Source organism: Malania oleifera, chromosome 9, assembly GCF_029873635.1.
Source record: "Malania oleifera isolate guangnan ecotype guangnan chromosome 9, ASM2987363v1, whole genome shotgun sequence".
NCBI lineage: Eukaryota > Viridiplantae > Streptophyta > Magnoliopsida > Santalales > Ximeniaceae > Malania > Malania oleifera.
The window spans coordinates 27,196,642-27,220,867 of record NC_080425.1 but is presented as its reverse complement, the minus strand read 5'-3'; the positions used below and the strand labels follow the sequence as shown (position 1 = coordinate 27,220,867).

General features: G+C 33.1%; 1 protein-coding gene across 1 annotated transcript in view; it reads left to right on the top strand.

Moving 5' to 3' along the window:
- The first annotated feature begins 9,830 nt into the window (after nucleotides 1-9,830).
- The window catches only part of LOC131163989 (LL-diaminopimelate aminotransferase, chloroplastic), a 41,010-nt gene continuing 26,614 nt past the window's right edge, over nucleotides 9,831-24,226 (top strand). The window contains exons 1-7 of the mRNA XM_058120856.1: nucleotides 9,831-10,171; nucleotides 10,523-10,599; nucleotides 11,756-11,823; nucleotides 12,826-12,942; nucleotides 18,501-18,563; nucleotides 23,702-23,806; nucleotides 23,961-24,011. Coding sequence (XP_057976839.1) covers nucleotides 10,086-10,171; nucleotides 10,523-10,599; nucleotides 11,756-11,823; nucleotides 12,826-12,942; nucleotides 18,501-18,563; nucleotides 23,702-23,806; nucleotides 23,961-24,011 — 567 coding nt within the window. The 5' untranslated portion in view covers nucleotides 9,831-10,085. The remainder of the gene's footprint in view (nucleotides 10,172-10,522; nucleotides 10,600-11,755; nucleotides 11,824-12,825; nucleotides 12,943-18,500; nucleotides 18,564-23,701; nucleotides 23,807-23,960; nucleotides 24,012-24,226) is intronic.

Here is a 24,226-nt window from a genome sequence, read left to right as displayed (position 1 = left end):
CTCTAACATCTCTTTCATAACAACCACAAACCCCTAACAACCACTCAACAGTAGTCTCCTGGCCTAAATAGCTGAAATGAGCTGAGGCGGGGATTGCACACGTGACCCTACAAACTTGAATTTTGCTTTCCCCGGAGGTCTGAATATCACTTCTCGTGCTCGACAATCTATGCTGGAAAAATTAGTCGCTAGTCAATCCATGCCAAATATAACATCAAATCCGTGCATGTCTAACACTATCAGATCAGCAGATAAAGTCTTCCCTTGCATACTAACTGGACAATCTCGAAGTACCCCACTACATCTTACTACCGACCTAGTCGGTGTAGATACCAACAGTTCAACATCTAATGATTGTGTTTCAGCCTCACATAATTTAATACACTCTAAGGATACAAACGAGTGTGTAGCTCCTGAATCAAATAATGCAATAACTTTAAAAGAAAGCATAATGACCATACCTGTCACCTGACGCCTCAGCCTCACCCGGCGTTAGAGTAAACACCCTAGCTGGAGCCGTATTCCTCTGCTGGCCCCCACGTGGCGTCTGATAACGTCCCTGGTATGGTCTAGGAGCTGGAACTGCATCTGGTGGAATAGGGCAGTCTCGTACCATGTGCCCCGATAGACCGTAGCGATAGCACATCGAAGCTGCATTTGGCGGGATAGGGCAATCTCGCACTATATGTCCCGATCTACCGCAGCGGTAGCATACTACACCACCAGCTCAACACTCTCCCTAGTGCCTCCTACCACAAGTCTAAAAAACTGGAGGACCCTGTCCTGTCTGCACCTCGCGTCCTCCCGTATCCTGTCTCTGCCCTCTACCATGATTACCTCTCCTCCACTGACCCGGCCTGTGACCCTGCTGGTAGCTCGTAGTTGCAGATCTCTTCCTCTATCCCTGCTCATCCGAATCAAGACGCTCACCAATCTCTGCCAAGGCCGCCCTATCGACCAACTCAGCGAAGTCCTGGATCCGCAGCACCACCACCTGCCTAAATATACTCCGCCTCAAGCCTCTCTCAAACTGCCTCGCCTTCTTCACCTCATCAGGAACAATGTATGGGGCGAATCGAGAGAGCTCGATAAAACGTTCTGCATACTGTTGGACGGATAGCTGTCCCTACTTCAGACTCAGGAACTCTTCTACCTTAGCCTCCCTAACAGTAGCTGAAAAATATCTGTCAAAGAACAGATCTTTAAACCGGTCCCATGTCATAGCTATCGAAGTCACCCTCTGCTGCTCCAATAGTCTCACCGCAATCCACCACCTCTCAGCCTCTCCTGTCAGTCTATAGGTGGCAAAGAAGACCCTCTGTTCCTCAGTACACTGTAGCACAACCAAGATCTTTTCAATCTCTTGCATCCAATTCTCAGCGGCTACAGGATCAACTCCACCTGAGAACGCTGGAGGATTCATCTTCGTAAATTTCTCTATAGTGCACTCATGACCTGCAAATGGACCACTCTGCTCCCTCGAGCTCCTAGCAATCTCAGCCATAACCTGCTGAGCCACGTTACGTAATACAGCATCAGAGTCGGTTCCAGCTGCACCTGATGGTCCTACTCCATCACTGCCACTCGCATGGGCACTATTTCCTTCTAGATCCATCTTGGAAAATAGCAGTTGCAATTCAGTAATCCTATCCTCATAATTTACCCACCTATCCTCGCCACTTATCTCAACATCTCTAACTCATTTCTAATCCCCAGTCCCACATTCTAGGAACACAACTTGACAATAGCTTACTATGGTTTTCCTGAAATCTTCACCCCAGAAAAAACACAGAAACTACCACTGAAGTCCTGCTTCTAGACTGTAGAACAAAACCTCAAATCCTTTCCTAAACTCTGGATATATAATGGCTACATGTGATTTTTGCATATAAATATAAGCCCAAAACACTTGAAAAATGTTGGAAAATCCTTTAGAAAGCTTAGAAAAAATATTTTTTGATTTTCTCTCCATTTTTATTCTCCGGTATGCTTCAATTTCTCTATTTCTCCTACTCCTTCTTGAAAATATTTTTTGGAGAAAATCTTTTGGGGGTTTTATTTTAAAGAGGCTCAAGCATGTATTATCTTTCATATATATTATGCTCAGGGCCTGCTCTTCACAATATGGGACCCTAGGCGAATGATTTAATCAACAACCCTCAATATTTTGTTTAATTTTTATTTCTATTTAAAATTAATTTTCTAACTTTTTGAGATGCAAAATCACTAATTAAAGTTTTATATTCAAAATTTTCAAGTATTTCTTTTTCTATTGATAACATAGCCAATCCATTTAATCTTTCTCGTGACATAGTTGATTGCAAATAATTTTTTATAAGTTTAAGTTTTGAAAAATTTCTTTCTGCAGAAGCTACTGTCATAGTTATTGTTAATAAAATTCTATAAGCAATAAATGCATTTGGAAAACAATCTATCTTTTTTATAAAATTCAATGTTTCATTGTTGTACTCGCTTCTTCCAAACTTTCTTTTAAAATTTCAAATATGAAAATAAATCAAAACCATTATTATCTGAATGTGCTCCACGTTTTAAAATATTTTCAAGTGTCAAACATTTTTGTTTCAAATTATTCTCATCTAATGATTTTAATATGTTTAAATCATATAAAAACCAAAAATATTCTCATATGTTTGAAATTGTTCAAATCTACTCTCAGGTGAAATAATAGCTTGATCTATTATGTATAATAAAAAATTAATCCTAAAAGATTCTTCAGCTGAGTGTGTTATATCATCATTAACATTCTCATCAAATTATTTTTTCCTACTAATTACACGTTTTTTTTATGAAATATAGGTTCAATATTCATTTCAAGTGCAATTTCTTTTACTGAAATCATAGAAGATATAAATCCATTCTCCCTATAATTTTTTAGAAAAATAATAAGACCTTTTAATTGATTAATGGCGACATCAATACACATATATTTTGATTGTAAATTTTTACTAACACAATTAACAGCAAATAGTATGTCATACCAAATAATCATTCCTAGTAAGAACTTAAAATTTTCCATTTTATAAGTTGCTATACAATAAGATTCACTCTTTCTTTTTAGATCATCGCTAGTTTTTTTTAATTGAAGTAAAGCATCTCTAATTTGAGAAGCTTGAAACCTTATTGCCTTAACACTCTCTATTTGACTTTCCCAACATGTTTGTGATAATGATTTTACAATTAAATTTGGTACATATTCGGTTAAAATTTTCCATCGTTTCGTAGAAGAAAAAAATAATGTATATATTCGTTGTACTACTCCAAAAAAAGTTATAACTTTAGAACAACAATTAGCCATATCACAAAGTACTAGATTAGGACTATGACAACCACACAAAGTGTAAAATGCTCTAAGATTTATATTTAATAGTCTTTTTTGTACACCTTGTTGTTTTCCTTTCATATTAGATTCATTATCATATCCTTACCCTCTTATATTCTCAATACCAAGTTCAAATTTTTGTATGACATTTATTAATTCATTAAAAAGTCATTCTCCTAACGTATCATCTACTTTTAGAAATTTTATAAAATATTCTTCTATTTTAATTGGACTTATAGAAAGATTCAAATATCGTATTATTAAAGACATTTGTTCTTGATGACTTACATCCGAAGTGCAATCGAGAATGATTGAATAATATTTTGTTTCATTGATTTGCTTCATAATTTTCTTTTTAATATTAAGAGTTAACAAATTTATTAATTCATTTTGCATATTATGACCAAGATAATGATTATGAATTTTATCATGTTGAAAACGTCGAATATATTCTTTCATTATTAGATCAAATTCTGTTATCATTTCAATCATACTTAAAAAAAATCCCATTATTATCTTGATAAATCCGTTCATTTTTCCCACAAAATGCCAAATTTTTTTTAACAAAAGTTTTCACAATAGAAATAATTCTCAATAATACTTTTTTCCCAATGTTCTTTTTCTTTGTTAATTTGTTTTTCCATATTTTTATCAATTGTTGTATTTTTTAACAATCATAACTCTAAATTAGTACATTTACTCGTATTGAAAATATATTCTTCAGTAATTTCGTGACTTTTAAGCTTAGTACTAAGATTTTTTCAATCTTTACACCCTTCATTAGTTAGTTGTTGGTTATTTAATTTTTAGCCAAATAACTTAAAACAAAAACAAAATACTCTATCTAAATTTTTATAATATATAAGTCATTTTCTATCATATTTCTCTCCATTTGATAATTTTCGAATATAATATATATTTGAAAAATATCTTGAATTTTCATCTTTTGGAAAAAATTAAATCATTATCCCTAATAGGACCTTTTTCAACTAATAAATTTCGTAATTTGGTATCTATATTTTTTTAATATTTTAGATAAAAAATATTATCATCAATATTATCAACATTACTTATTTTTTCTTTTTCTATATTTTTAAAATGTCTTTCAAAGGAAATATCAATAGTTAGCATTTCTTGTATATCAATGTTATCTGTATCATCATTATTATTATTATTATTATTATTATTATTATTATTATTATTATTTTCTATCATCATATTAGATTTTAATTCTATCTCTGGAATTGATTGCTCGTTTCTTGGAAGATTTTTAACTTACTCATTTATATTTTGTTTAGAACTAAAAATAAATTTATCAAGAGCTCCCTTTTGAGATGACACTAATTCTTCTATTTTATTTTTCTTTCTTCGTTTTTTATATCTGGATTCATATTTTCTCGTTGACATAATTAAATTTCAAAATTAACACTAACTATAAATTGACAAATTATGTAAACAAATAAAAATAAATTTAATAAATCTATAAAAATAATAGATTAAAATAATATTATAACCTGATTATTATTATTATTGCAAATCGATCGGCGAGCGAGGCTTTAGAGATATCGGATTCTTGCCAGATACAATGCTCTAACCTTAAAGTTTCCAAAATCTAAGAAAAAATAGAAAAAAAATCATAGTGAAAATAATAAAAAAATAATGTACAAACACTGAAATCAAAATTTTAATTGATGAAAATTACAGAGAATCAGAGGCCCAAAGATGATGAACACAAAGTCGGAGCAAAAATCATAGAGAGACTGAGAGATGAGAGTAAGAGAGATGGAGAGATTCTTTGAGAGAGGCAGAGAGAAAAAGATGAGAGTAATAGAGAATTAGAGACATAATAAAGTAGTGTCAAACACATTGAGACTTGAAAAAAAAAATTAAATTGCATTTATTCTATATTTTAAAATACAATTTCATTTACTTATTAGTTGGGAAGTCAATGTACGGAAAGAGAGCATCATAAATAATATTAACATTATTACATTAAAAAAAAAATTGGGAGGCCCAAAATTTTTTAAGGCCCTAGGCAAACACTTCAGTTGTCTTATAGTTAGGCTGGCCTTGATTATGCTTGATTGCCTTCATTTTCAAATATTCTTTAAAGATCAAAATTTCTCCCATACTCATTTATTTTGAAAATTACTTTAGAGAAATTTCTTTTTGATTATTCATGTAAGTCTTGAGTTTTAGCATATATTGCTTGAAATACTTATTAATATTTATTTTTAAAGGTCAAACGTTTTAAAAGGAAAGCCCTAGATTCTCCTACACTTTCATTTTAAAATATTTTTGGAGAATATTTTTTGGGGTTAGTTCAAGAATGCTTTGAGCATATATATTCATTGATATATATATATTGTGCTTGAAAAGTTTCTTGATAATGGTTTGAGCACTTATTTACTTTCATATATTTTGCTCTTTAAATTAAAAGGTCATTTTGCTTAAAGAAAATCATTTTCCATACTCTCATAATTTTATTGAAAAACATTTTGAGGGAAATTTTATATATTCTACTAAGCTTCATGTTTTAATCATTTGATAGTGCATATTAAAACTTTCATTGTGTACATCTATGCTTATTTTCAAAAGCATTTATTTGTACAAAAATTGTTACATGTGTATTCCCGGTATGTGGTATCGTTATAAGAGGAATACACCGTCTTGTAAGGTGTATTGGTTTGGCTCAAGCCCGATTAGGTGAACTGAGGAGATTACGCCCCATAAGGAGGAACCAGCTTGACTCAGCCTAGTGAATTGAGTTAGAGAGACTTCGCCCTCGTAAGGAGAAAAGGTTTTGGCTCCACCCGATAAGTTAACTAGGGAGACTCTGTCCCGTAAAGAGATGTGTAAACGGCTTCTACTTCGTCCGTTTAAGTGAGCAGGTTAGTGGAATCCTTGGGGGTTTGTCCAATATGGAAATGTAGGCAGGATTGGCCGAATCTCGATACAAATCTTTAGTGTGTGTGTGTCTCTCTCTCTCTCTTTCTATCTCATTTAAATTTCATACTTCAATTTATTGTCATTTTTATTTTTTATACATATTTTAATTTTTAAATGAGATTTAATGTGAAGAATCGGTGAAGTTTAAATTAGAAAAATATGTTTTAAATCCCAATTTACCCACCTCTTGGGATCACACCATAACTCTTACAAATCTTAACCTATTCAAAATAATTTTTTTGAGTACAGATTTATCTATTGTTATTGAATTTTTACTTTTTTTTTTGCAATACTTGTTTTACATCTAATGATGATAATATTTTTATTTTCAAAATTATTTATACTATTTGTACTTTTTATTTTTGATATATATATAGCCTTTTTTTGGCTATATAATTTTTTTTTTCTAATGTTCTAACTTTGCTATGTCTAAAATAAATTTTATAAATGTAATTTTATCTAATTTTGGTTTAATTTTTTTTTTAGAAATGTTTTGCATTACTTTTAAATAAGATATTTTTGTTATAAAATGATTTACTTTATTCATATTTTATTTATTTATTGTAATATAAATATAGATGTAAATATATATATATATGTATATATAATGTTTGTTTATTTTTAAATTAAATAAAAACATTTTCTTTAAGTTCAAGCCTTAATTTTTAGAAATTTTAAATTAATTTTCATATAATTTTGATTGAATTTAATGTATATGTACATATATTATAGAAATTTACTTTTTAAAGACTATTTAGTCTTATTTTTAAAATATAAGATTATTTGTTGAAATTTGTATGATCCAAAAGGGGGGTGAATTGAGTTTTAAAAATATGTTGACTAAATTAAATATTTACGCCGATTCACCACAAATCATATCTCATTTTCACGTGTGTATGTAAATTAATAAAACGATAAATGCAAACATACACGTTAAACATTTTTTATTTAAAATAGAGGTGTGCATGCAAATAATTATAATAATAAATGAAAACATATACATGTGAAAATTTAAGTGCAGAAATATAAATGAGATAGAGAGAGAGCGAAGCAAGATTTGTTATCGAGGTTCGGTCAAACCAACTTATGTCTCCACCTTGGGCATACCTCTCAAAAATTCCACTATCCTTACTCACTTAAACGGGCGGAATAGAAGTCGTTTACAACCTTTCATTATAGGGCGAGGTAAACTCCATGTCAGATTATAGGGTTGACCCCAACCTTACAGTCTCTCCTTACGAGGCGAGAAAAACTCAAACTCAATTACTAGATTAAGCCGAACTGGTCTCCCTTACGGGGCAAAAACTCTCTCCAGTTCAATTACAGGTTGAACCCAACCGGTCTTCTTTACGGGGCAGAGACTCCCCAGTTCAATTAACGGGCTGAACCCAACCGATACATTAAAACAATTTTTGTACATATAAAAATACTTCTAAGTATAGGCAGAGATGTACAACATTAAAACTCTTAAAACATGTACTCTAATACGATATGAAATTGTGCTAAGGGAGTAAAGGTATTTTTCAAAATAATATTTCAACTTTTGAAAATAATTTGTATAATGAAAACTCACAGATATTGATCCTAACAAAAGTATTCTCCTAAAAATATTTTTCAAATAATAACTAGAGAACCTAGGGTTTTGCATTCAATTAGTTTTTGTACAAATAAAGTATGTGTGACTATATATATGATAACTATGTTCTCCAATAGAGATTTTTGCAAATAAAAATTATTTGGAGAATCAGAGATTAAGCTCACAAATATTTGTGCAATAGAAAATTTCTCCTAATAATATTTATGAAGAAAATAATTGGGAGAAACTTTAATCCAACTCTCAAAAATAATTTTATGAAAACCAAAGCTTATGTAAGAGTTGATGATCTATAATAAATGCCCACACAAAAAATTATCTTTCAAAAATGATTTTGCCAAAGTAATAAGTGAAAGACATTAGGAGAGAGTAAAAAAAATTTGTCCTAAAGAAAAGATTTTTCAATAAAAATGTTGTTAGAGAAACTTTGATTAACAAAATATTTTGAGAGGATTTAGAAGTTAATCAAAGTTGTTAATTTGGAGTAATGAAGAAGAATTTATAGTTTTTCAGAAAATATGACCGTTTTGGGACACGCTCAATATTTTTTAATTTAGTTAATTAAAAAATTAACCGTCTTTATTGTTGGTAATTGCTGAAACCTAAGGGGTTCAGTCGATTGGTCCAAGATGTCGGTCGGTTAAACACTCATAAAAGTCTGAAGGGGTTCGGTTGGCCGAGCAAAGGGCCAGTTGGTTGACCTTGGGCGATTTTCTTTTTCTTTCGTGATTTCGGTCGCCCGTCCTAGAGTTAAGTCTACCAATTCATAAGGGTCGGTCGGTCGGTCGGAACCCTTTTGATTTATAAGGTCGGTCAACCGGGGAAGGTAAAAATGCCAAGTTTCATGGTTCAATCAACTGTGGAAGGTATGTTAATTTTAGGTCGGTCGCTCGAGACATGATCAACATTTTGACTTCTGGCCTACAGTGTGGTCGGTTTACCGAGGTGATTTAAACCTCAATGGGTCGATCGACTGGGGCTATTAATTAACCCAAAAATTCAACATCGGTCGACTTTGTCAAATTCATTTTAGCCATAATTTTTTATCTTAACTAATTAGTTATTAAAAATATTTTTTTTATGAAAAGTGTTGGTCCCTAGGGTCTGTCTAGAACCTTTGATTCCCAACGGTTAGTCTTATGGTTGATCCAAGCATTAAGTCATGTCATGCAGATGCATGCATTGTTACAGATCAAATAAAAACTTAAATGCAATATAAATAAAATAAAAAAATATCTTATTCTTTGCTCATTTGACATCATGGAATGCGCCTGAGTGTATAGTGTTTACGTCTTTCAAACTTCTATTTTCATTCTCTTTATGTGTGTGCTGGAATGTAACCCGCTCATGCACTAAGTACACACATATATTCTAAGTACTTTGTCAGCATCAAAATAGGGATTAGACTTAAAAAGTCAACAATATTTTTGTCAATAAAATAATTTATATTATCCATATTTCTATATATAATATAAATGTTATGAAAATCATAAAAGAATAATGGCTGTCACCTACTCGTTTTCTACTATCATAAATTCTTTGCTATCCTCATTGCTTTTATAAAAGGACATTCTCTCCCTCTCATTTTGACACACACATTGCATGCTCGAACTAAGTAGACATATATAAAGGATGCGAGAAGATGAGAGATAGAGAGACGAGAGATATTTTGTAAAAGGCTGGTTCTAAAACATCATGTAATTCCTCATGAGATAATGAAATTTTTGATCCTATTTGCCCGTGAAGTATGCATAGCCGAATCACATAAAATTTTGTTTTATCTTTATTTGTTTTCTTGCATCTTCTATAACAAAAAAGATTTTTTTTAAAGAAATATTTGTCTTATTATTTTTTTTAAAAAAATAAAAATACTTTTATCCATAAATTAATTTACAATTATCTTATAAATTTTTTTAATATATATATTTTTCCATAAAGTAATTTAGAGGATTCCAAAGTGTACATAGTATGAATTTAAATTTAATAATTCAAATTCAAACTTGCATATTTCAAGAATTGGAATTGTCTATTCATGGATTCCAAATCCTAAAGCTGTAAAGTAGAGCTAGGGTTTTGGACAACCCTGCCCAGAACGGCGGCTTTCATATACACGCTGAACCAACTACAGTATTCTTCAGTTCCTCTCTTTTTACTTTTTTGGTCTCGAGCTCTTTCAGTTCTGTTGAAATCATCAAATCAAAGATGTCGCTGATGCGTCATTTTCCGGCTTCAATCTCTTCTTCTTCCTCTGCTTTCTTAGGCGAGACCAGCTTTAATCACAATCCCAGGTATTCCAGACTCCCTTCTTCATTTAGCATTCTCCGTTTGGTTGCTGAGAAGTTGTAGGAAAACACATGAAAAAAGAAATGACTGTTTTCATGAATCTCATGTCTCTCGTCCGAGAAAACAAAGGTCTTCGCCCTGGTTGCGTGGTTATAATGCAACAGTTGGGCATTCAGTTTACGTTGTAAAGTTCTCATTTTCTCATAGCTTACATTGTAAGGTTTTCATTTCTCATGCATTGGTTCAATATTGTGTATTGGGTGCAAATTTTCTTTTTACTTCGATCTTCTCAGCAATGATTTCCTTACTGTGTAATTGAGTCTCCCATTCGATTGAGATGTGGTTTTGCGATGCAGGACTCAGAATGTGTCGCTTCTGGGGAAAAGCAATGGGATTTGCAGATGTGTTGCAACGCCACAAACAGAGAAGCCTGGTTGAATTTTGTTTTCCATTTTATTGTTCAATTTTATTTGTATCACGATGCAGATATTTACTTCATGTTTTTTTTTTTTTTTTTGGGTGAATGGAATTGTTTGAATCTATTTTTATTAGAAGGCAATTATTCTACTCAGGAACTTGTATAGCTGTAAAAGTTATATTGTTAGGGAGTTCTGCAATTTTTTTTTTGTGAATTATGTGTTATTTATTTCTGTGTTATCTATGAAATTCATTGGCCCCAATTCTTAGCATTTGAAGTCGCAATTATTTGTAATATGGCCACTGTCCATTGATGAAAATGGGAGCCATGACCACTGTATGGAATGTGACTAGTGTCAAGATTACATAAAATGCCGCAGTTTTAATGTTTGTATAATTTTTTATGATGACTCCATTATCTTTATTGCAACATTTTTGATGATAGTTTTGCATGAAAACTATAAAAAACAGTTTGTGTCCTTGGAAGAAATCAATTTTCATTGTGCATCTAAACACACCTTAGCGCCAGCAATTGAAGATAAAATGTTCTTATCCTGTGTGCAATACCATTATGCGGCTGCAGCAGTTGTGTGATGGGATACACAACCATGTGGAACATCCTACATGTACAGTTGTGTTAGCCAATGAACATATTTTATTAGATGCAGGGATGGATTCGAGGGGCAAGTGACCTTAAGTGTTGGCAGAAACAGTACATTTTCCTATTATAGTTTACACTTATTTATTAAACATTCTTTAGAACAAAATTTATACTTGATCCTCAAAGAAAAATACGTACCTTTTGAACTCCCACTGGACGATTCCTTAATCCGTCCCTCATTGGATGCATGTTTAAAGGTTTTAAGTTACTTGCCTGCATGAACATGGGCTGACTATTGGCAAATTGATGAACTATCTTATCAAAGGACTCTTTTATTGGATAGAAATGTATCCACGATCTTCCTTAGTGGTGCCACAATCATATACTTGGGAATAAAACACAAGTTCCGTGTACAAATAAAAAGGATAAAAATCTTGGAAATATTTTGATGTTTGGAAATTGTTTGGAGAAAAATATCTCCGTGTTTAAACTTAAATTCACAATTGTTTGACTGTTTAAACTTAAATTCACAATTGTTTGACTATCTTGAGCTCTTTGTCATGTTGTGAAGTTTATAGGACAAATGTCTCGCGCAATGCAAATATGGCAAAACTTCAAGCTGGTTATCTGTTTCCAGAGGTCTGTAATGGCATTTAAATTTTTCGCTATGATGCTGCACTGTTTTTACTGATGAACACTGTGTGCTTAACTTGCAATTCATGCTATAGTAATTTAGCTTATTACTTGATCTTAATCATGTATATATGATAGTTGTAGCTGACTAGTTGTCTTTTTGATGCACTATAGAAATTTTTATAGGTTGCATCTCTCTTCCCTGATCTTTCCAAATGAGATATTGAAATATATTTTGCCTTGACCTACTTCTCTAATTCAGAGATTTCCATATGAGATATTGAAAATTTGAAATATGTTTTTTCTTGACCTAGTTCTCTAATTTGGAGAAAGCTCATCTTGTCTTAAATCATTTAAAAATATTACATGTTGAGCCATCAAGTTTGCTTTATGTAATTAGATATGCCTGTTGCCATGGAGTCACTTTATGTGTTTGGATATTTTTCCTGCAGATTCGATTTTACAGTCTTATTGACCCTTTGAAAATTACCACTTTTTTGTTGCACAATGGGCTCATAATTGAAAAATAATTATATGAGTTAATGGGAAAGTAAAGAATCAAGGTTGACTATGGTAGCATACCAAAAATTTGAAATGGAAATGAAATTCACCTTTGGTGTTTTGAATACTCTCATGGAAATTATCAGTCTGTGTGTTTCTATATGGATGTTTTTGCACTATTTGATTGTATCATGGCCGTTCTAAACATGACTGAGTGAAGACAATTTTGTGCAGCAATTTTTATGTGATTGGTTGGGTTGTACATGTATGTAGACAAACAGTTAAGCTACTGCTTTCTACTTTGTCCACATTATTTATTTATTCTAAATCTTCTATACCGTCTATCATTATATTGGTGTTTATAAATTTTTACATTTTTTTGCTATAAAATATAATTTTTTATGTTTTTCTTGTTCTTCTCTAATCATATATTAGATGAGAAATCTACAATTTTTTGAATTTATTTTGTTCTTTCTTCTGTTCATTTTTTATCTTTTGGGAGAGCAGGTTGCTAGAAGAAGGGCTGCACACATGCTGAAGTACCCTGATGCACAAGTAATAAGCCTTGGAATTGGTGACACTACGGAGCCAATTCCAGAGAACATAACTTCTGCCATGGCAAAGGTATTTCTTCCTTTCAATTTAACTACTTTTTTTTTTGCAACTATTTATTTATTTCTTTTATGTAATCCTAACTATTATAGAATTTACTATTTATTATTTTTTGGCCAAAAAAAATTTTAATTATTCATATAGATGGATTTTTTCAATAAATTTTTAATGTCACATTTTTTTTTTTGACATTCATTTTGATAAATTTGACATAGATTGGGAGGTTGTTTTTGAATGTCTCATTTATTTATTAATTTGTTTTACAGAAAATTAGAAATAATTTATAAAAATTAGACATCTCCTTTCACTGAAATTTTAGCGTAAACCAGTGGTTTTTTTTATTTTTTATTTTCTGATCCACTTGTATCATGATGACCTCAATTGTCATCCAAATGTCCATTACTTGAAGCAGTATGCAGTCGTGGCTGCACTTTATGTTAATTACTATAAGTTAAATGCTTCTTTTTAGATTTAGATAGTGACTCAAATCATTCATGAAATGCTTAATTGGATGTTAGAGAGAGAGAGAGAGAGGGAGAGAGATAGAGAGACACATTTGTTAAAAAAGAAAAGAAAGATGGTAGATTTAGTAATAATCATGGTTCCATAAAATATAAAAATTAAATAAACATCAATGGTTATGGAAAAGTTTGCCTGTAAAGCCATGGTAGTTTGCATCTTTGATGTGCCATTCCTGCACTCTGTTGTGCCATTGTCAATGTTTTTTTTGGTCTATAAGAAAACCATTTGTCAATTTATCTTTTGGTTTATTGAAAGAACATTTATCAAATTATATGGGTAATAAATCATGATTTCACAGGCTGCTGGCCCATTTCATTTGAAGTCGGAATATCCTTTTGATTTATGATTAACTTTATCATTTTGGTCTATTTATAGGACCCACTTGACTTGTAGTGAAACTTTAACCGTTTGACAGACTGTTATTTTATGTCCATTATGTTTGTAAATTTTGACAAATTGATAATATTTTTGATTTTGTAAAATTTGTGAGAAATTTATGACTGCATGCGTTTGATATTTTTTATTTTGTAAATTTGTGAGATATCTATGACTGCATGCATTTAAGCAATGGGTTGCCTACATACCCTCAGCTGATTCAAGTTGAATGTAGTTGTGGACACGTTTTAATTAGAATTTGATGTCTCACTTGATAAAAGGATGAAACTAGAATTTGATGATCCAATTAAAAAAAATTATGGTTTAAGGCCATTAATTAATTATTTTTGGAAACAAATGGCCATATGATTTATTTGTTGATTAAATTGCCGGTTGGCATAACTTGCAAGTGTGCAATGTTACATGGGATCATTTTCCAGGTAAACGAATTTTAGTGAGATTGGATGTTTCGTGCAACTCCTTGCATGTACCTGTCTCTTGTACAAGCTTGTGTGGATGCACCCAATCATAGGAGCTATCCAAATGGCTAGCTGAGAGATTGAGACAATTAACAATTCTTAGTTTTTTGTTAAACTTTAATTGAACCAAATAACATTGAACTAGAGTTTGCAAGGAGACCTGGGATCAAAGTTATCACTTGAGGCAAATGTCCATTGCATCCCATTCCTGTGTTTGTTTTGAGGCTGGAATCTGACATGATGGTAAGTGGTAACCTCACATTCCTTTAGAATGGATAATTCCCACAAAATATGGAACTCCCACTCCCTTCCTCTGCCATGGGTAAGTTTTGGAATCCTAGCCTGATTGGAAAATCCTATTTTTGGGGCAACATTGCCCTCTCTATTTTAGCTTGACATTGATGCCCCATCACATGCTATTATTATATTTAAAGTAATAAATTATTATAATAAAAAAAATAGAAATCAGTAAAGGATGAAATTATATGGTTGAAAAATTGACACCATATTGCCCCAATTATTTTGGTTAATTGAATTATTTAAATGCTTAGCTTTTATTTATTTATTTATTTATTTTTTATTTTTTTATATTTATGGTGGAAATTTGGAGACCTGGATTTAATTAGGTGCCTATTCCTTATAGGTTTTTGTGCTGAAAACATGATTGTTCATGCATAGGTCAAGGATAATGGTGATTGCCATGTATACCCAAACACTGACATGGGTGTCCTTCGTATATTCTTCGGAATCTTACAACACAAACCGAATAAAAAATATTATGGAAGGCATCCTATTTGCTGGAATGATATTCCCATGATTGTCATTCCATGGGAATATTTTTGATTTCGCAAACCAAACGGCACCTTAGGGTGCGTTCTTTTTGGTGGTTTGGTTAGACTAGGCTAAGAACCCTTAGCCTGTGTTTGGTGCAACACAAGTGTGGGATAGGAGTACAGGATTGGCTGGTCTCGCCAATCACGCCAGCCAGCAGTGGCTAAAGCAATCTTGAACCAAATAAAAAAGTACTTGAATACCCTTCGGTTTTTTTGTTATGTTGTTCTTTTCATTAAGGGCATTTTTGTCTTTTGAATGGTTAGTTTGTCCTCTATAGATGACAATGTGAACATGGGAAATGGTAACTATCATAGCCAGTCTACTCCAGTCCAGTCCCATAAACTTTAGGTACTGAAACAAATGCACCCTTTACTCCAATTGTCATCCTCAATTTGAATTTGATATTCTCCCTTTGAAATTTGCATTTCTTGGTGAGGGTACTGATCATTTAAATTAAAATTTGAACTACTTATCTCAAGGTATCCTTATCACCCATGCTTCCTAATTATATTTATGTGATTGGGTTCATGTTGATTGGCTTGGTTATAGTTCTGCTTGTGGTGGGAGTGGTTTGAGACATGGCTTTCAGGTCAATCTTTTAAAGAACTTCAAATCAGTTGTAAATCTTTGGCTGATTTAATTAACTGAATTTTTATTAGCTTCAGGAATTCTGTAAGGTTTTGAAACCTGCTTTGAGCATGCTTGAAGTTTAGTGAACATTGTCAAGTAGGTTGGTAAAACAATGTTGTTTTATTTAATTACTGATTCTTGTTCCTGTTTAACTCTCTGCAGCTGCTGATTCTATGAAAAATTCAGTAAGCTTTGAATAGACTAAGCAAAGATATTCCTTGTAATTGCTGCTTCCATCCAATATTATCTTGTTCAGATAATATCAGATAGAATCAGATAGAAGATGAAATCTGACAATCTCTTGGGGAAAAAATAGATGTGATACGCAGGTAGCATCGGATGTCTTTTTGCATGCATGAAATGTGCCATTTTTGAGGAGTAGTCAACCACGACAAATACAGAATCAATACTTCTTGTTGTTTTTGTCAATCCCACCACAAAATCCATACTCATGAAGTCAGGTCTACCCATGGAACAGTGGGCTCTGGTAAAAGTCTGTAGGGGCCAAAACTTTCCATTGCCAGCCACCACTACTTCATCACTTTCTTGTGGATGATCATCAAAAACATTATTTTTTGTGGCATCTATTCATAGGAACTAGATCAACATTAGTGACACAGCTTGCTTTTGTTGTAACAAAACTTGTATCTTTAGGGGGAGAGGAAATGTGCCAAAAGCTTCATCTGCTGTAACTTGATTTTCAAGAAGGAAGCATTGAGTAGCTTCATTAAGCTCTTCTCATTTTCAGTGACATGCTGTTTTGTTTTTATCAAAACTGCTGGCTTGCATTTCATCCTTTTTATTGTTTTGTCACATCAACATCCTTCATAGGCTTCAAAACTAACTCCTTCTTGTCACCATTTTGACATAGAAAGAGTTGGTATTGTCATGCTTATCATGGATTGCACTATGGTCACTTTGCAAGGGATGACCAAGTTAAATATGCCATGTTTTGTTTGATACTATGTCACACCAAACGGATTCTTTATAAGAGATTCCAATCGAAAAATAGATTATACAGCTTGTTGTCACAATACTTCCTTCCCTTTGTTGGATCAAACAAGGTGATATGGTGGTGGCTGTGCGTTTTGTTCTAAAAGTGTCCTCTGCAGCTGTTCATCCTTCATCTAAATCATTCCACTATTTCTAATTTCCTTTTATTTCGAGATTGCTACTGCCACATTACTAATATTATCAATCAAGGTCTTCATTTTAGTAGCAATAACTAAAGGTTTCCTTGAAATCCATAATGAATTATCTTTGAAATATGGATGGGCAGACATATTAATTATTGAAGCTTGAACAAAATATGAGCATGCAAATCTGAGAAACAAACCAATGGACTCGGTTTAAAAACACCTGAAGAATAACTAAATTGTGGAATATGTGAACACCACAAAATAATAGAAGATGAAACAGCAAACAGCAAGAAACAGAAACAAACCAAAGAAGGAAGATCCTCTTGCACAGAAATGCGGCAGTGGATGGCATGGAAGCTGCCACTGCCTGAAACCTCAATCGACACTTCCATGTTCTCGCAGTGGTGGAGGCCTTTGTAAGCTGCCACTGGGTGCATCCTCAATCCAAACTTTCTCAGGAAATTCTGAACAGATCAGAATTGGTAAGAAAATTGAAGGGAAAATCCATATTCCTTTTCATCATCTTGACTAATGTATATTTGAGTACATGACAGCCTTGTATAATTTGCCTAGGAAAATGACTATTCTTGATTACAACTGGTTTGATTTCTCTAGGCTCGAGCAGCCTTATGGATGAAGTTTGGAACTTTACTCATAAATGAGCTTGGTGGAAATGACGCACTTTGACTGCACCATAATAATTACTCCTAGATAACAATACTTAATAGCTATTATTGCAACCAAAAAAGCAAAGAATGGACTTTTTTCAGAAAATACTAACTGATGCTTCACTGCAGCAGCATTGCATCAAGAACCGGTTAGGGAAATATAAGAAAAAAGAAAAACAGAGTATCCAGAAAGAAAAACTGAGTGTCCAAATTCAACTAAGATAAAATCAGATTTAGAGGAGATCATCAGTGCTTTGATACCATGTTGTAAAGTTAGAGATGGAGAAGAGAATAAGAGAAGAAGAGAAAAAGAGAATAAGAGAAAGAGGAGAGAAAAACTGGCTGTAGTTTTCTAGCCTTAGTTACAGCTCGACGTCGCCCTCACTTATTTGTTAATGATAAAAAACATGGAAGACAAAAATACCCACTTCAAACCACTTAATTACTAACATAGCCTATTCTCTTCTAACATTTTAATCAACTGACAATATTCAATATGGTATCAGGGCTTCTTTAATTGAATGGTTCAGAGTTTGAATTATGGAGGCCCTCATTCTTTATGTAGTTTTAGAGAATAAAAAAGACTGGTTCTTGTGCGTGAGGGGTGTGAGTGGGTGTAGTAGATAACAAAATATATTCTTGGCCCCTCACCTTTGTGGGTTAATGTCTTGCAAATTTTTAATTAGTGTATAATTTGATCTGGTACTTGCAAATCATAGAAATTCTGATTCTCTATTGCAATTTATTCAATGCCTGGCTTAGTATTCCTGACTTCTGAGACTATGCTTTTGAATTGTGCTATGGGCATGTTTTAAATGGACATGTTTGTTTTAATTTAATTTTAAAAACAAGCTATCTAACAAAATTTATGTCTTGAACAATCTTTTTCTCACCACATAAGTAAATCTTTTTTATGTTGGCAGAGGGCACATGAATTGTCAACACTAGAGGGTTACAGTGGTTATGGACCTGAACAAGGTGAAAAGGTATATGGTGTTATGAGTTATTTTTACTTAAAATCCTTTTTATCTAGCTAGTTGCTAGTTCAAAGATTCATAGTCCATTGACTACTCTATGTCCTTATTTACTCTAGCAAAAAATTATCATATAAATGGTATGTGGCCTTCTATGGTCATATTAATCGAATGCATAATGCATCAAAACTCTCTCTCTCCCCCTCCCTTCCCCCCCTCTTTTGTTTGCTTACAAATTTCTGGATTCTGATACAGAATATATCATGTCACGTGCAATGCAATTCATGTTTTTTTTCCATTCTTATTAAAAAAAATATTTTCACTTGTCTATGATGTTCTATGGTGCTCAATAATTGCATTTTTCATGATGCTATAGATGGAATCATCAACATAATCATGCATACCGTGTAGGCATGTGAACTTGGAAGTTGCATACTCAAAGTTCTATACTAGTAACTTGAGGCAGACACTCATGAAACTCATTTTATTAGCTACATCCTTCTTTTTTTTTTTTTTTCCTCCCGGACAAAAAATCACAATAGGCAAATAACTGTGGACTTTTACTGCATATTCACTTTTCGAATTTTATTTAAAACTATTTTTGTTTCTTAGGATACACCATACAATTTGGTAAACAACATGATAAATATTGTTTAGAATCTTTAGATATTATATTAGGTGGGAATGTTTGAGGTGCAACTATTTAGATATTAGTATGTGCTTCAATAGAATGGGTGGGATGTTAGAGCTGTTAGTCATTCTAGTCCCTAGAAATTTATTTTCCAGGCCTCATGCAAGTTATTCCCTTGGGTGAGGTATAAAGTTGGTTCTGGAAAGAGGGTTCAATTCTGGGAAGACTGTTGGGTTGGAAAAGCTCCTTTCCTTCAAAATATTCCTTTTGTTTTTTATTTCCTATCTAGTCTCCGTGATTCTCCCATTATTGCTTTTTTCCTTTGGCAAGGGGAATTGCCTTTAAATGGTAAGGAGGGATCATAGATCTTGGATTTTGGATTTTTCATGAAACTTTTCTTGTCATTTGTTCTTTACTTAATTGGTGTATTTTCTTAATATTACTTTTTTCCTAGTTAAATTCCTTTATTTTGAAATCTAAGGCTCCCTCCAAAATCAATGCTTTATGTGGACCATAGCTGTCAAGGGTGCGTTTGGTTTGGTGGCTAAGGTTTGTAGGATTGGATTTGATTTGAATGGACTAACTATAGAAGTTATCCTGTCCCATGTTTGGTTTGCCATCTGTAAAACACAGGATAACTGCTCGAAAGACCAAAATGCCTTCAATAAAAAGCAATATTCTAGACTGCAGGCCAATCTTCCCTTTTATCCGTTCTAATTTCATCTAAATCTATACAAACTCCATCCAAAAATCCTCATAAAATTCACTCTCAGATTGTTTATATATATGTTTTAAAAAGTGTTTCCTTACAGATTAATGGGTGCAAAATTCTTAATCAAATCAAAGGGACCAAATAAAAAAAAAAACTAAAAACAACTTCTGGGAATATCATTCGAGCATTTATTTCACTTGACTGTGTCTGATTGCTGAGAAAAATCACGCAAGTGAAACAAAGTACCATTTCTCAGGGACCAAACAGAAACAAAAGTAATGTATGATGTAACCAAGGATGGCCTTCTCGTCTTCTCTGGCTAGGCATCTGGAGCAGGGGGAGGGGGAAGTGTTAACAGTGGAGATGGTGCTGCTACTGTTAGCTCCTCCTTTCCTATTTCCTCCTTTTGTTCTTGTAGCAAAGTGGGAATGGGTGTGGCACTATGCTGAAGTGGGGCTGCAGTGGTGATGGGTGGTGAATGTATTTAGTGGAGAGATGATTTCAGAACAGGGAGCTGTGTGGTCGTGTTCCATTCCTGTGATAAGGATGGTGGCCGTTGTGATGTAGTGAATGTGGAAAATTTTAGCTGCAATGGAGGAGGTTGGGAGTGAACGATTTGGTGGCCAATTGAGGGAGTGTTGCCAGGGAAGATGAGCAAGCCTGGGCCTTGACAAATGGCCGTCTACCTTTTATGTTAGAAGAGCAAAAGGCCTGGGATGTAGCCGGATGAACCAATGTGAATGAGTGTAAGCATCCATCCTTTTTTTTTTTCTTAGCCAGGGCTGGCCAGTGGAGGTGGGGGGGACTGGCTAGCCCTCCCCTACATAAAAGGGCTGAAGCCTCCCTTATTGGCAAGTCAATCCCACTGGTGCATTGCACCAAGCATGGACTTAGAGTCCTTTGCCTAGCCTAGCCACTGAATCAACACACTCCCTAAAAGAATCGTACAAAGGATCTATTTTGTAAAGCTATATCTCCAGATGTGTGTTGCTTTGCTATAAGAGTGGTGAGACCGATTCTTATCTGTTTTTGCATTGCTTGCTGCTATGTGTGGGAGGGGTTTGGAACTTTGGATGGGAATAGTTTTTAGGGTCCGTTTAGTTGTGGAAAATAGTTTTCATTTCCATTTTATATTTTCAAAGAACTACAAAAAAGTTACTTAGTGTTTCAGTTTTACAACATTTGTATAAAATAAATGAACAACAATAAGAAATTTTGGTACTATTGTCTTGTGGAAATAATTGTACTTTCATTTCTAATTTTTCAAATAATTACAAAAATGCCACCTTGTTTTCTAATTTTCTGAATTTGCATAGAGAAGTTGGAAAACATCTTATTATTTTCTAGATTTCTAACTTCTTATTTTAGCTATGGGAGCATGGAATTCGGATCTTGGACTTTCACTTGTGTGGATTGTGCATCCATGATCCCAAATGCTACTTTATATAATTTTTGGAAAATTGGAAAACAAGTTTTTTTGAAAAATTATTTTGAACTCTAGAAATAAAAATTAATTTGCTAAACTAAACAAACTGTAATTTGCTCAACTAAACAAATGTTTGTTTTCTACCTTTTAAATGAAAATCTTAGAAAACTAAAAAATAAGTTCAATTTTTTAATATTTCTTTGGAAAACTGAAAAATGGAAAATAGAAAATGTTTTCCGCAACTAAACTGGGCCTTTAGTGTTTTTGGGGAGCTATGTGTTTGCTCTTCTTTGGAGAGCATGGATTTTCTTTCTTTTACGGGTTTTGGTACAAGGAAGGAGAGGAAGGCATTGTTGAGAAGTGCTTTGTTTGCATTGATTTGGTGTATTTTAGAGGAGCACAACACTAGAATTTTCAGGGCACTTCTCTTATGTTGATCACATGTCAGTAAGGTGGTGTTACTTTAATCATTTTAGACTACAAAAAATGGATTTTAAAAGGAATTTCTTTGACTCTGACTTGCAAAAGGATTAGTGAGCTGCACTTTATTAATTTTTAAATTTTCATTTTTGGTTCTCTATGTCATTGATTTTCCCTTTGTTTCTGGAGGATTCCTCATTTTCTCTTTTTATACTCTATTTATAATCTATATATTTGAAATTAGAAAAATAATATCACACCAATCTCATATAAATGTTTTATAAAATATTAATTAAAGTAACTTATTAGCTAATTAAAACCAAAATAATTACTAGCAACTATCTAAATAAAAGTTTTATTTGGTTTCTTATTTTTTGAAAATATTATTAAAACTAATTATTATATTATTAGAATTTTATTTTTATATGATGATGTGTATTTCTAGGTGCATATATATATATATATATATATATATATATCATTTAATCCATTAAAAGAAAAAAAGAATCTAGTCTAGTGGTAAGGAAGGGGCGCCTCCTGATAACTGGGTCAGGGGTTCAAGCTCATTGGATGCCCCTTCGCATCAATTTTTCTCTTTTTAAGTGAGCAGCCAGGATGATTGGCCTTTGACCCACTTCAGACCGGTTCATGCTGGTCTGGACCAAGTTGGCTAGGTCAACACTGGTCACTTTTTTTTGGGTTTTGGAGTGCTGATTGGACTGACTTAATGACTGGTTCCGGTTGAAATGGGTCAAACTGGCTGGCCCGGGTTTAAAAATCATGGACCAAATTGAACCTTGCAAAATCAGCACACCTCTTAAGAGTCATACTATCTTTCCATTACCAAAAGCTTTACATGTTTGAATAAATAAGCCATTCAAAGATGAGGGGCAAACTCAATTGTCCCTAAAGACTCTGAACACTGACAAACCTCGTTTCAATTGCACCATGAGAGAGATCAATGCATACAAATATGAGCTTTAGTCTTGGCACTTTGGAGACGAAGAACAGAAACATGTGGATGTAAATCTTTATGCAACTTTTTTTTTGGGTTACAATCACTGATATTACTCCTACTACAGGCTGCTGAGGTCAGGTAAGGGCCTTGATTGTGGATGGGGTCTTAGCTTTCCAATTGGCTTATGTGAACGCAAAAGATGATCACCATTAGGACCATGGGTGAGATGATCAACGAAGGTTTACAAGAATAGTTCTCTCAAGCTGCAAAGTTCAACCCTTTTCTCATGAATCCACTCAACAACTGAAAATAGCTCATCACTCTCATTTGAACTTCTGTTGAAGTAAGAGTTCCGTGACATAACTGTCTGATCTGAAATAGAGGCGAGAAATGGGACCATTATGACAACTGTATGGATGATAAAGCCTATAGGCGAGGATAATAACAACAACAACAAAACCAAGCCTTAGTCCACTAAGTGGGGTCGGCTATGTGAATCCTTTTCCGCCAATTTATGCAATAAGGATTCATATCATAGTGATTTGACAAATTTTACGCTGGCTTGGGACCGGCTGTGTGTGAAAAAATTAGGACATTAAGTGCATCATAGGTGGAGTTATAGGCGAGGATAATGAACAAAAAAAATATCCTTAACCCATTGATCCTCCCTCAAATGAACTTTCACCCCATAGCCAATATGATACTTCACCCAAGGTAATAAAAGATGATAAACCTAAAATACAAACTTCCAAGGACTCACATGAGTGCAGTTGACACCTGTTTCAGTAGCCCATCCATTTTGAAATATTCCATATTTATTGTGGATCACCTTATGCTAATGGGACTCAGAATTCACACATTTTTTTGGTGTATTTTTTGAACCAATAAAAAATTCTTATTTTTTTTATATAAGAATGCAAAATTCTGTGCAGTTTTATGCTTCTGTGTCTCAATGAGAATGTTTATGGTAATAACAACTGATCATTATTGTTGATTTACGCAGCCGTTGAGATATGCAATTGCATCAACCTTTTACAGTGATCTTGGTATAGAGGAAGATGATATCTTTGTCTCAGATGGCGCAAAATGTGATATATCCCGCCTTCAGGTATTTTGGTTTTGTGCCTTTCCTTTTTTCAGTTTTTATATTTTAGTACTGATGTGTACTTATTTGGTGTAAAATTGAGAAGTAGTTTGGTTAATGGCATTGGTTTGTCTAATTAAAATTAATTGGTGTTCTTTTGTTTTCTCCTTTGTGGTAGGTTGTTTTTGGGTCAAGTGTTACAATGGCAGTGCAAGACCCATCTTACCCGGTAGATTGTGTTTATATTTTTATTCTTGTCCTATTTTGATGTCTATTTTTAAGTTAATTTTTATTCCTCAAGGATCACGGTTTCTCAAGGAAAAAAGGTTGAGTTTGTCATATTACTACATAAGACTGTTTTGTTATGACTTATAATTCCTTATTTGATGAAGGTGTTACTGTTTTGATTTTGTTAATCAAATTTTCATTTTTAATAGTGTCTAA